This window comes from Falco biarmicus, chromosome 3, assembly GCF_023638135.1.
Source record: "Falco biarmicus isolate bFalBia1 chromosome 3, bFalBia1.pri, whole genome shotgun sequence".
Lineage (NCBI taxonomy): Eukaryota > Metazoa > Chordata > Aves > Falconiformes > Falconidae > Falco > Falco biarmicus.
The window spans coordinates 50850922-50864451 of record NC_079290.1 but is presented as its reverse complement, the minus strand read 5'-3'; the positions used below and the strand labels follow the sequence as shown (position 1 = coordinate 50864451).

General features: G+C 40.2%; 1 protein-coding gene across 1 annotated transcript in view; it reads left to right on the top strand.

The window, feature by feature from the left end:
- The window catches only part of LOC130145927 (chloride channel protein C-like), an 81071-nt gene that overhangs the window by 11093 nt on the left and 56448 nt on the right, over positions 1-13530 (top strand). Inside the window, 5 exon segments of the mRNA XM_056331492.1 lie at positions 1538-1781; positions 4883-4959; positions 4961-5075; positions 9856-9953; positions 13395-13495. Of these exon segments, the coding sequence (XP_056187467.1) occupies positions 1538-1781; positions 4883-4959; positions 4961-5075; positions 9856-9953; positions 13395-13495 (635 nt within the window).

Sequence of the window (13530 nt, the reverse complement as noted above, 5' to 3'; positions counted from 1 at the left end):
GGATGTGTAGGAGGGGTCCAATTTCATTGTTGATACTATTGGTGGGATACATAGCATGTACAACTGATAGGAGAAAGAGGTTGAAGACATCCAAGCAAAGCTTGCCCAGCTTTTACTGTGGCGTGCAGTACCTTTTGAGTTCCCTGCTGCTGGAAACAATGTCACTGTGAAGATACGATATGATATGTCAGTAAAAATCCATACACAAGGGTATCTTAACTCAGCGTTTGTGAGTTGGGAAATACCAGACATAAAGTTGCCTGTGTAGCTTTACTGGAGGGCTTTGTTAAGGGCTTTGACACATGAACTCTCTAATCTTTTCCCTTATTTTCTGTCCATTACTCTCATTGCCACCCATCTTTGCACTGATAACATTTGTGGACACCACAGAGAACACAAAAAAGGGCCCTCTGATGTTTTAGAGATTACTCTGGTCTGTTTGAGGTTTTTTGCTAAGAACTTGGCATTTCTTAATCTTAAAAATACTCAAGCATTTTGTATGCTTGTTGACTTCAGCTAGTACTTGAATGCTCAGCATTTCTGCAAATTATCCCTGAGGTCTCAGGTAGCACATCCAGAGGATGCAAGGCTTTATAAGCTGGTGAGCGCTAGTGATTAGTGCATTATATGTATCAGCATCACCCAGTATCCCCCCAAAGCCTGGATTTGAATCTATTTTCCAAGGCAGAATTAAAGTATAATTTTATTCCCTCTTTCTATATTTTTCCCTCTGTTTTGCATACTGTGGCCTTCCTTAAAAATGTAACTTTTGTCTGATGCAAGATGTTGTTTTCATATAATGAACTGGGTGCTTTGGAAAGAAAATGCTGTGGTGTGTGGGAAAATAAATAATAATAAGAGTATAAAGGAAGTCTGTCCTTTAATGCCTTTCTTTTATGATTAATTTTCTTTTTTCTTCCTTTTTCTTTTTTTTTTTTTTTTTTTCTTTTTCCTTCACTGGAACTGGCTTACAGTGCAGATCTTTGCCATTTGAGCTCCTAGTGCAGCTTACAGCAACAGAAGTTTGTTGCTCTTCAGGGTGTATGTGAGCTCCACGCCTTCACAGGGAGGGAAACAAGGCATGCATGCTCCCTGTGGATTTCTCACACATTTGCAAACTGAGGCAACGTGTTGAGCCTGCAGGCTCTGGGGCTGTACTCTCATTCTGTAGTGAATCCCAAGCTTTCTTACCTTTTTCCCTGCAGTATTTCACCCTTGTGACTGCACTGCTTCCCAGGTGTGAAGTGGCATGTCTGCCCGGCCTCAGTCAGGCTGGTTCAGCAGCTGGCTGGTATGGCGTGGTGGTCCCTGCATGATGTTACAGAATTGAGGGTTTTGTCAAGGCTGGAGGTGAAGACAGATGGATCTCAACTCAAATCCTAGAGATGCAAGGCACTATGATAACCCCAAAATAAACCAACAAGTCTTTAAATTCAGCCCCATAAAACCAGCTTTGACAGGAAACGGTGTTTATGGAGGTATTTCATTTCTGTTCTTTTCCCCATTACCTGGATTTTGCCTCTTCTACTTGTTGTAGGTGCAGTTTCATTACGGCTGGGGCGGGAGCACGCGTAGCTTCAGTATTTTGTGCCCCCATTGGCAGCGGGGTCTTGTTCACGTTAGAAGTGTCTTCATTCTGGGACATCAGACTGGCCTGGCAAACCTTCTTCTACTGCTTGATGGCTATGTTGACCACAGATTTATGGTCCTCTTCCCTCTATGGGTTTGTTTACAGAGGTAATTTTGGATTTTTTGAAGCAGAGAAAATAATTATATTTTGGGTATGTACCGTGTGGGTGTGGGAGGAAAGAGGTGCAACGTTTTAGGTTTGTCTCTTTCAGCATTGTTGCTGGGGGAGTAGCGGGGAAGGGGGGCTGAGAAGGGGAAAGGATGGTATATGTACAATTATTAGATCAGTGGATACAGAAGCCTTCATACTTGGCATCTTTTAATCACTTAGATACAATACAGAGTTGTTTTGTTCTAAACTGAAGTGAACAAAGCATCTACTGTTTGCTTATTAGCTGATCATGTAAGTTGTTAAGATAACTTTCTGTATTGGTGCTGGATAGGAGAGGGCTACTTTAAAGTAAAAGAAGAAGCAGATAAGCTCTTAAATAGGGTGTCCTCTTCTCCTGTAGTTGGCTTGAGCTCCTTGTTGTTGCTGCAGGCATTGCTGTACTGTGCTTGCAGATTAAACATTTGAAAATATGTAATCACTGTTTGTTCCTGGTTGCACAACAGAGGTGACCTTCAATCTCAGCTACGTTTACTTGAGTCCTTCCAGCATGACACAACCTTGATCTTTGAATTTTATCTTGTGTCTGCCTAAAAGTAGTTGTTTTTGTTATGTCTTTCGCTCATTTTTATTGCAAGGTGATTCAATAGTGACGTGCAAGTATCATGATCTTCACTTCTTGCCTAAATATTCTTCTTTGTATTTGACTTGAAGATCAATTAGAGAACTAGAGATAAAAACCTGACCTTCTGAATCCCAGTCCACTTTTTGCTACTAATTCAATTTTTCCTAAGGTAATTCCCTGATCACTTTAATTGCTCACTGAATCTCTTCTGACTTGTATCTCTCTAGCAATGCAGAAACCAGAGATTATGGTATTTTCCACAGGTAGGCATAGCTTGGCTGGGAAAATGGGCAACTTTTTGTGTGTGCATGCTGCCTGATACAATGATTTTCCATATGCTGTGCAAAAAATATTTGGGGTATATTTCCTTTACCACAAGTTTAGCTGGGGCAAGTGGAGAAGACATTGGTTTTCAACCCAGATTCTTTGTGTCGACCAGCTCATATTGCAGCCCCCCAAAAAGTTGCAGTGACACAACCAAGAAGATAAAAATCTGTGGTGGAAAGGTGAGACTACACGGACAGGGAAAAGGTCAGGCTTTCTGAAGGCTTTCAGATTCATTGCTGAAGCCAATGTATTGTGTAATGAACAGCTGTGTGCACAGGGAGAGTGGATTCACCTCAACTGCTATTTTAGAATAAGCGTTGCTCTTTCAACACTCCTTTCAGGTTGTTTTCTGAAAAGAGAAGTGGATTCTGTCTCCTTCTTTTCTCTCTTAGTGTCATTAGAGGAAAAAGATAGCTAAAATTATTATCACCATGACTTCTGGCAGGGTTCAATAGTTCTTGGCTCTCAATGCAATGCAGATAACCAGAGATATTTTTGTTTCACCAAACACAGGGCTCAGGGGAAATTTTACTTCTTTCATGTTTTGTGGCATTAACCAACACAGTTTACAGTGGATAAACTCCGAGTTGAAAGGTTGTGGTTATGTCTCTCAAGAAAACTATTTGTTTGCTTTAGTTTCGTACTACCTAGCATAATGTTACAAGGGGGGTTTATTGTACTCCAGAGCATGAGATTTGCAGGAAGCTTCACTTTATTTTTACATAGACCATTGGATTAGTTGTAGAAGTGAAACTTGCTCTGTAGGTAGCAGATTTTTCTTGATGACTGGCCAAAGCCTGTGGCTGCTACTACAACAAAAACAAACAATACACTGTGCAACCTTTCATTCCCAGTGCATGGAGCACTCACATGTACATGCACAGTACTTTAAAACAAATATCCCAGTATATCTTTCCCTTAGGAAAAATGGAGGCAGGGAGAGAAAACAATAAAACCTTGTATGTCCATTTTTAGTTTTAGTGCAAGTTTGGAATTAAGTAGAATATAATGCAAGACACCTGGGTCCTGCAGTAAATAAACCAGATTTTTTCTATTTTAAATTAAGCTACTTCTCACTGAATTTCAACATGTTAAATATTAGAGCTCTTTAAATCCTTTGGAAAAGGATGGATTTTGTTGCAGCTATTGGTAAAAATAGCATTATTAGTTTTGCTTAGTACTTAGAGTACCGACATATGTGATGGTTGTAGTCCTGATTATAAGGCACAATATGCCTTACATCTCTCCCTACTCCCTGAGAGTGTATCCTGCAGGTGTTGGGCTGCTTCTGCCTGGGAATAGCTGCTGGGATTCTTCCTCTTCCAGACCCAGTTTCTCAGTCCATAGCACCCAATGGACCAACTCTTCAAGCTTGGCTGGATGGAAGGCTGAGAGTTTCTCCATCTGCTACCCCCAAGATTATACCAGTTTAGGACTTTTTTTTCAGACAACCCTTTTTACCAGGAGTTTTTTTGAGCATTTTATAATCTCTTACTCTGTCCAGATCCTAATCTTGACAAAAAGCTGTATAAGTCCAAGTCTGGGCTAGGGAAATAATATCCTCACAGCTTGTAATAGATTGCCACCAATCTGTTGACCCCTCTTTGCTGGCTGGAAGATAAAATTAAAACATGCTATTGCTCTCATCCTTAGTGCCTGTTGAGCAATCAAGCAGAAAATTCAATAACTATTCCAGCTGCCAGTTTATATTCTATATGTTGTGATTTGTTTTTCTGTGAGTTGTTCCAGATCAGCATCAATTTTCACAGTTTTACTTAAATAAATTTACTTCTAAATTATCTCAATGCACATGGATGCAGGTTGACACAATATATGAACAGTGAGCAAAGCTCTGGTTCAGCAGAGTCTTTTGAAGTGTTCGTTAAGGCCATTATATCATGTGTACTTGGATGTAACCTGAAATGCTGAGTGCTTGTGGTAACTGCAGTGCATCACAGAGGTTCCTGCTATGTGTGCCAACACCAGTGTCTACCTGCTGGTTCCACTCCTGTGAGATGTACACCATCTCTCATGAGATCAGCTTTAAGTTAATTAGCTGAGCTCCCTAAACCACAAGGAAAGATTTATTTCCTGTATGGGAATCACTTTGTGGTATCGGGTTTTGTAAGAGAGGGTGCAATATGTCATGTTACTGGCAGGATGCTCAGAACATTTTTTTCGCTTTGATTCAGGTTAAGAACTTGCTGGACATGAATGTCTTGGCCTTCGTTCCAACCGTCTTCCTTGGAATGCTTGGAGGTCTTCTGGGAGCTCTTTGTTTCCCTAAATGTAAAGATTAATGAATTAGGTATGCGGTTCTTTAATTCAATTCCAAAAGTATCCCTTAGAAAAACAAGCAAGCTGTTGGAAACTGTGCTCATTCTTGTAAGTAAATAATATGGTTCTCTTCATTATATAATATTTACAGTGTCTAATGAGGGCAGGTCATAAATTGGATGTATGGAAAAGTGGGTCTGACCTGCTGGTACTTGATAACATGCAACACATTACAGCAAACATACGGATTTCCAAAGTACATATAGGTATTTGATGTTGGTGGGTATATAAGAAATGGAGAAGAGATTTTTTTTTTTTTTTTTTTATGCTTGAAGTATTTTTCCTGTAGAGTTGCTCTTACACTGCTGCTCTACTGTGATGGTACTACACCATCTTAGTGACACGTGGCAGTTATGTTGGTGTGCTTTTGCATTTATTTACAATCTACAGGGGGCTGTCACAAGTAGATTTCATCAATTTTTCTCCATTTTTCCTTGCTAGTGATTGATCCTCTCATTACCCCACACAGCTTGCTGGTGTAGCAGAACCAGGTGGGCATCCTCCTCCACACCTCCCCACCTGGGCACTGTTTCAGCTGTTATGTTGGAAAGAACAATTAAGACACTATGACCATAACTATGTGTATTTTTGCCTCAAGACAAAACACGAGATTTCTGCCTGGTTTAACAAGAATGCACGCATGAAGAATAAATGGTTTAAAAGAGGGTTTAAAAGTTATGGATAGGTACACAAAACTTTCTGGAGCTAACTGTGTATCTGGAGTCAGTTATCCCTAGTGGTTACTGATGGAGGTCAGCCTGGAGTCTCAGATTTCCTGGGGAGGCATGATGGGCCCATTTTACTACTAAGCTTTGGAGTTTCCATTTGGCATTTATGGCTTTGGGGAGGATCATGCCACTGGAATGAAAAGGGTATAGACAAAAGGTTCCCATATTTTGAACATTTTCATAATTTTCAATTCTGTGCTTTGGTTTTAACTAAGTATGTTATTAAATGTGGAGGAAGGAAGCTTTCGGAGCTTTTCTGCTGCACTTTTAGTAAATAGTGCAAATTTGGGGTTCTCTGCTAGTTTCTCTAGTGAACACCTGCTTGTCATAATTTTCCTGGTTTTCCACCATTTTTGAGTAAGTGTTTCTGAGGAGTTTTCAGACCTTTTTAGGTGTTGAGATGACCTTGGGAAATTGGTGCACACTGAAGCCCCTTTCTTCTGCACTCTCTTAGGCAGACTTGCCAGTATGTTTTATGTAGGCGATGTATGGTTTTTTTATATTGTTTACTTTTTTTCCCTCTCTTGTGGAGAGAGGGTTGCTCTACTGTAGACCAGTGGGCTGGCCATATAGGTGCTCTCCTCCCATCAGCCCAGACATGCCTTCAGTGGCCCCTGCTCTGAGCCAACAAAAAGACATACGCTTCAGGGAAGAGCAATAATGTTGGTGTGCATCAGTGACCTGGATGATACTGGGAGGAAAACAACTGGTATTTTAAATACGAGAGGAGAAACTTTTGGATCCAAAAGTGTGAATAACAGTAGATTGAGGCACATGGTCTCTGCAAGCTCGCCACAGACTGGTACAGGGCTGCATACGTTTCCCATCGGTTGCACTATTTTTCGTCTCGTTACGGTCTGAAAGAGTGGATTTCATTCAGTCCTGGAAAGCTCTGGGTGCTGCGGCACTGCAGCTCCTCTTCCTCTGCCTGGTCCTGCCTGTTGCGACGAGGGTCAACCTGCTCGTTGGGTTCCCTCGTAGGCACATCGGAGGTGAATCGTGACCTGCGGCAGGAGGAGGAGGCGGGAAGGAGGCGGGATGCCCGGGAAGGGGCGGTGCGGGAGCAGGTCCATGCCATCGAGACCAGAGGCGTTTAGCTCCTCTCAGCGGCAGGATGCCGGCGTGTCAGTCTGCAGCCGCGGCTGCTCGACATCTCGCCGAGCGGTGACACCTTGAGGAAGCTCACTCGAAGCTTTTTGCTTCCACGTTCGGAGGACTGGGTAAAGGGAGGCAGGGAAAAGGGGTTTTCTCAGCTCTAGGGAGATTCTTTCCACTGCCCAGCCTTCTTTCGTTGTGCTACAAATTTGTGCCCAGGTCTTGCAAAGGATTCGGCGCTTTGTGCTGTTGAGCGCTGCAGTGGGACATCCTAACAAAAATCCAGTTTTCAAACCAGCAGGATGAGGAATAGAGTCCCATCTGTGATTCCCATTAGCCCTGTGTAGATGCCACGGTTTCCAAAGGATCTCTGTGTGTGAGGGGTCAGGTTTGTAACAATTACTATTTTCACAATTTGGAGCTGGAGCTGTGTGTTTGATAGCTGCGTCTCCTACTATTGGGAAGGGTTTGGCTTTCTCATAGTACATTACGAAACCCATGCATAAACTACATAAACACATAAAACCCACACAGTTCCTTGTTACTTTTTGGAAAAAAAACCACCAAACCCAAACCTAAACAAACCACAACATAAGCCAATGAGACTCAGTATCTTAGAAGATACTATAGGACTAAACATCAGCTAGCGAAGATTTAGTGTCAGGCAAAGAAAATGCCTCCTAAGAGTTATTGTATATTGTTTATGAGTAGTGCCTTACTGACTCCAACAGTTCATGCAGTGGTTAGCACCTTGCCAGATCATACCTGAAACTGGGAGAACAGCATGTGTTTTGTAGGGCTGTAGTGCTTACCAGAGCTTTTCTGTTTGTATACTTTTTCTTCATCCTGTAAATGTTTTTTTAAAAATACTGATTTTTTACATTAACTTTGTAGCACAAACTCTTATTCAGACTGTTTTTGCTTTTTATTAGCTCTAGAAGGTCCTGCTCAGGTCACAGTCCTTATTTTATTATAACTTGGCAAAAAACTTCAGGAAAAAAACTGTTTGATCTGAGAGAGAAGCATAGATTATTTTTTTTTTAATAAACTAACATAATCAGGCAACTGAGAGAAACTGTGTCACAGTGACTTTAACCAAAAATAATCTTGTATAAACCAGTTTGCCTTTAAACTTGGAAAGAACCCATCACAGTGTCTTCCACACCCACAACATAACCCGAAGTGCCATTCCTTTGACTGGAATTGAATATCTAATCTTCAGCCCATAGATTAGGCAAAGCCGTCTTCCTAAGTGCCCTTCTGCCCCTTGGCCTGTGTTTGCTTCTCCTCAATTCATCACCTTTCTCTCTGTGAGGAAATCACAACGTAGATAATGTTTTGCCAAGAATCTGGCAGAGCTATCTTTCTATTTTTTTAATCAAGTTGACTAATGCTTCTGTTCCAAAAGCTCAGTGTTTCCATGGGCAGGGTGGACAATTTAAGGATATATGCATATATACTTACATATTAAGCTGTCAAAACTTTAAAAGGTTACTTGAGAAGATTAATTTTTTTTTTTGTCTACCTAGCTGTGAAGATAGGCTACTATTTTAAATATGTAGCCACTGGCTCCAGGCTAGCTGTCCTTCTAGCTCCCTTTGGACTTTGAGGCTTTGGCAAAAAATTGACCTGGGTTTGAACTGTCCCAGAGTTAAGTTTTCAGAAACAAAACCTGACCTGAGCTTTGCGAAGACTCAACTGCTCCCAGTTTCATCTATCTCTTGTAGATGTGCTCTGCACATAAGCTTATAATCTTTGAGATACAGGGAAACAAAGGCTTGAGATACGATTGTCTGACAAATCATTACAACTGCACACAGCTGAATCTCAGCTTGAGGGTGTCTATAAATGTGCTATCTGAGCTCTTTTAAAAAAATCCACAGAGTGCATGAAATATGGTTGTGTGTTCCAGTAGTTTTTCTCCCGATGTCTACTGACGTTTTTTAAAAATATTTTTTCTTTTTTTTTTTGGATGTATCTTCATTTATTTAGAAATGTGAATTAATCTCAGCTAAGATAAAAACCTTAACATTAGTTTTGAATGAAATATAGCTTTGTTATATTGAACTATGCTGTATTGAAAAATATGCGTAACTGAAATAGTCATCTCATGTAAAAAACACTTTTGCTCTTGATGTATGCAAAGCAGCCAGTGAAAACACCTTCTGCTGTGCTCTGTTTCAAACACTTTTGGTTTCATTCATGTTTACTTCAGAATGGGTATACGGAAAGCTAGTAGAAAGACCTGTTAAAGTCCCTTCGTCCATTTGGATTGCAATGCCTGTGTGTCTACTGTGTAGTATGTAATCTGCTTTAGGCATTAGAGCTGTCAAGTATTGCTAGGATGTCTAGGAGCTTCCTTCTGTCGATTGACTGAATGTTAGTCCTTTCAAAATGTTCTCCTTATAAGAGAATGGAAGCAATAAGTTTGCAAGTTAGGAACAAGTCTTTAGCTGTTCATTCTAACAAGGGACTTTAAATTTGCATAAATCAGGAAGCAATTTAAATTGAAGCAGTGATTGTTTTTGACATACAGCAGAATTTGAAGTACCAGCCAGAAAACTAGGTCCTTAATGAAAGACACACAGATCCTGGATCCGTGCTGTGTACAAGTTGCAGTCTCAGGCCAGTAGCCTGCAAGGAGTTGGAGACCCAACTCTGGCTGGGTCTCCACTGGCTGCCGTGGCGCCTGGTGGGGAGGCTGGGCATGCATAGAGCGTACCACATGCTGCAAGTCTTTCTGCAGGTAGCGGTGGTCTCTGGTAGCTACAGAACTGGTGGCCAGTTGCCTAGTTGCAAGTCCAGTCTCTGAAGTTAGAAAGGATGAATCTGGGCCTTAACTATTGCTTATGAGCAAATGCTGATCTTCTGGGATATGTGGGCAATACAAAAGGACAATTTCCTTGTGGTAGCTGCTGCCATTAGTGCTTTTAGACACTTTTCTTTCTGTTTTTGTCTGTTTCTACATCTCACAATAGTCTGTTTACTTATTTTAATGCCTGCAGGTATGTACGACAACTGTTACAATATATTTACCGTATTTCTTTCCTTGCACTCCAGTCATGAGCATAAGAAGCAACCAGCTAAGAAACAATGCAGAAATGTAAGTGGGGAGAATCACCAGGAACATATCTATGTAAATATTATCTATGAACCATTTCTCCTAGTTAGTTGTTACAAGGATTTGGGATGGAAAAATTCAAAGGTGCATCAGAGCCGAATGTTTAAAATGAATTCCTGTAGAGACAAGAATCACACTTAATCTTTTAATCACTGAAATTTAATCACACTTAAACCTTTCCAGTGAGAGACATTTGCCATCATGTCAAATTAAAGAAAAAAAAAAAGCCGGGGGGGAAGTAAGAAACAAAAGTGAGTTAAATGAAAAGAGCCTGAAACATGGCTGTATGTATCACACAAGCTCTTTTTCAATTTAGAATCCTAATTTTGCTTTTAAAGGTGTATAGACTTTACAGATAGGTATATAAGCTTATAGGAGACAGATGGTGCTTTAGTTGGAAATCTGAAACTGGAAACTGGTGAAAAACTTTTGTTATCCTCAGCTTCAGTGAGGATATTGGCTGAGGGACATGGTTTGATCTCTATACAAGAACGCTGACAGGTAAAAACACCAGAGCACATGCCACTACAGCAGAAACTGTAATCCAGACACTTAAAATGACAAACGTTTTGTTAATAAACAAGCAGGGAATAGGTGGCTGAATGGCTAAGGATTTTGTGGGTGATGCAGTTGAAGAGATCCTTGAATCTGATACAGGTTTTGCAGTCCATGTTCCTTTCTTGAGAAATACCTATAAGGAATCCAGAGGAAGTAGAAAAAGAATTGCTCAGATTAAGGTTAAATGACAGCTTGATTTCACAGTTACTGCAAAAAGTCACTACCAACTTCTAGTTTTACAAATTCATAAATTTGCAAAAATTATGAATTCCTCCTTCCAGGTGGGCAGCGTCACATATATTGCATAAGAACTGTAAATACTGAATAACTTGCCATTGCTGAGTGGACCCTGAATAGTTTATTAAGTATATAGAAAGCAGACATACTTTTCTATTCTTGCTCAATTCTGGACTGTCACTTGACTTGCAATACCTTGTTCAGTATTGTTTGCTATAAAATGTATTTACATATTCTTTATAAAAGCAAACTTTGCACTTAGCACCAGGATTTGGTGACTATGGCTCTTTGGATTGGTACAGGAAAAGCCCTTTTCCTCACCCTGACAGCCTTTTTTATTTTAAGGACTAAAGGCTTGCAAAATGTTATTTTTCAAAACAAAACTATTTTTGCTCTAAAGGAAAAACATCTGAAACCATGATAATTTAATTGCTTTTTTTTGACTGTCTCTGAATCAAAAATAGTCAGGCTGATCCAACCTAGAGGCTAAATGGTCTTAGTGCCAATTTTTCATTTGGTGTGGCTACAAGTTATAAAGAGTACATGCTGTTGAAAATGGATAGATCTGAAGGAAATTAAACACCAAATCGTTCTGGACTTTGCAGGGTCATGCGTGTGCTGAAGGTAGGGATAATGTTTCTAGGAAGCTTGTAATAAAGTACAAGACTAAACCTGAAAAAGAACTTTCTTCACTGTTCTCCTGTTCTTAGACATTTAAAAAGGTAATTATGTTTGCAGTTAGGACCATGTAGATTTGGCTTATCTTGGTGCGATCTGAGGTTCTTAGTCAGTTCTCCAGAGATAGGTAAGTATCATTAACCTTTGGAGATCCAACAGGTTAGTAATAGGCACCCTTGCTGCTTTAAGATTTCTAATAAGAACTATGTAATGAAAAAATTGTAAAATGTTTTTGTCTTTTGTGCTGATCCAACTCAGTGAAGTGTAAGGTTTTTTTTCATTTAAAACATGACAGTATAAGAGCTACAGCTCCAGATGAGGCTGTATGCGGCTATGTCAGTAGGACAGTGCTTCCTTCTAGCATAACATCCTCATAAATTTATGCTGGAGCGGTGCTTTTAGTAGCATGTTGTAGTGCTTCCAGCAGGCCTTGATATTCCTACGAGGAGGAATAGGAGGTCATAGGGAGGCAGGAGAAGGAGGTAAAGGAGCAATGGGCTTCTTCTGTTAGCAGGTCTGGGTACAACACATGTATTCCTGCAGCATGCAGTATGGCAGTGCAGTCCTCCTGTTGGCACCAGGGAGAAATCTGTCTTAACTAACTGTACTGATTTCAAGTGGAAAGAGAGTTAGTGGTACAAAACCCTGCGTGTAAACAAGTACTATGTCTCCACCCTCTATGCTTTGTTCTTCTTGCTCAACCATGTATTTTAATTGTAAAAAAATTTTCTTTTGTTGTTTCTCTCTCTGTTACTTTGGCATTGCTGCAACCTTCAAATTGCCTCTCGGATGTGTGGGTTTTTGTGTGCGCACTTCTTTAATGGTAATAGACATTTATATAGAACTTGAGCCTTTGCTATAAGTGGGTTACACAACCATATGACTTCTAAAGCAGGACGGAGTAGTAAGTTTTTTTATTTTTTATTGACGGTTATGAATTTGGAATATATTCTTGTTGGAGTCGTTGGATTAATGTAAAAAGCAAATACAGGATTGGGAAGTATCTTGTGTTCCTCTGGTTGCCAATCTGGGGTCTGGAATAAATTTTCTTGTACTAGATGTTGGCAGCATTTTAAGTTTTCCTTGTAGTTCTGAGCAGGGAACTGAGTTCAGGTGGGTCAAATACCACAGATCTCCTGCTCTTTGTTCCAGAAACAGAGTTCATAGTGTTACTGTTTAGGTTGTGGTGATGTCCAAAACATGCTGGATGCTTTCCAGACTGGAAGAAGAAAGTCGTACCTGCTTGAAGAGTGCAGTTGCACCAGATGACAGAGATTGAGAAGGTGGCTGGTCATGGTCAGCATGATAACCGGCAGTCTAGGTTGCAAGATGTTGAAATAACTAGTGCCAGTATTTACTGAAGAAGGGCTTTAAGAACGTGTTGGACAAATATCTTTTAGGTGCGGTTTGGGTATAGCCTATGCTGCTGTGCAAGAGGAAACCTCCAAGTTCTTCCAGTTCTCCATGTGCTCTCCTGTGCAAAGCTTTCTAACTGCAAATGCATCTGTCAGCTTGGGACACTGTACGTACCCACTGAAGGTGTTCATCAGGAATGATAAATTTTTGGTCTGCTAATCCTGTTTTATAGTGTTACAATGATATGTGATGGATAAGGAGACCAAGGCCTGGCTGGGAATTTTCATCAGATTTTTTCCCTCTGTTTTCCGGTTTTAGGCAGTCTAATGTGATTCCTGGTTTTGGAAATTTTGGGTTTCTTCAGCAGGAGGCTTGTTTATGTAGAGGAATATGAGCTCTGCTAAACCAGATTTATTAGTTTAGTAGAATAATTAATAAACTGATCTGGTACACTAGATTTATTAGTTAATAAAACAGCTTGAGAGATGTAAGGGAAAGTAGGGTTTTGTGTAAAATTTATATCTAATAGACATGTTCTGTACAGGCACTAAGGTGATTTATTCATCCATTTATTTTTTTTTTTTTGTCTTTAAGCATAAATCAGTTTAAGATGGAAATTTCAGAATATAGCTGTTCATCAAGCACATGGATTGGTGCAGATGGAGTCAGATATTCTAATCAAACCTTCAGTCAAGGTAACGGGAACTAAATGAATGGTACCTGGGAACAA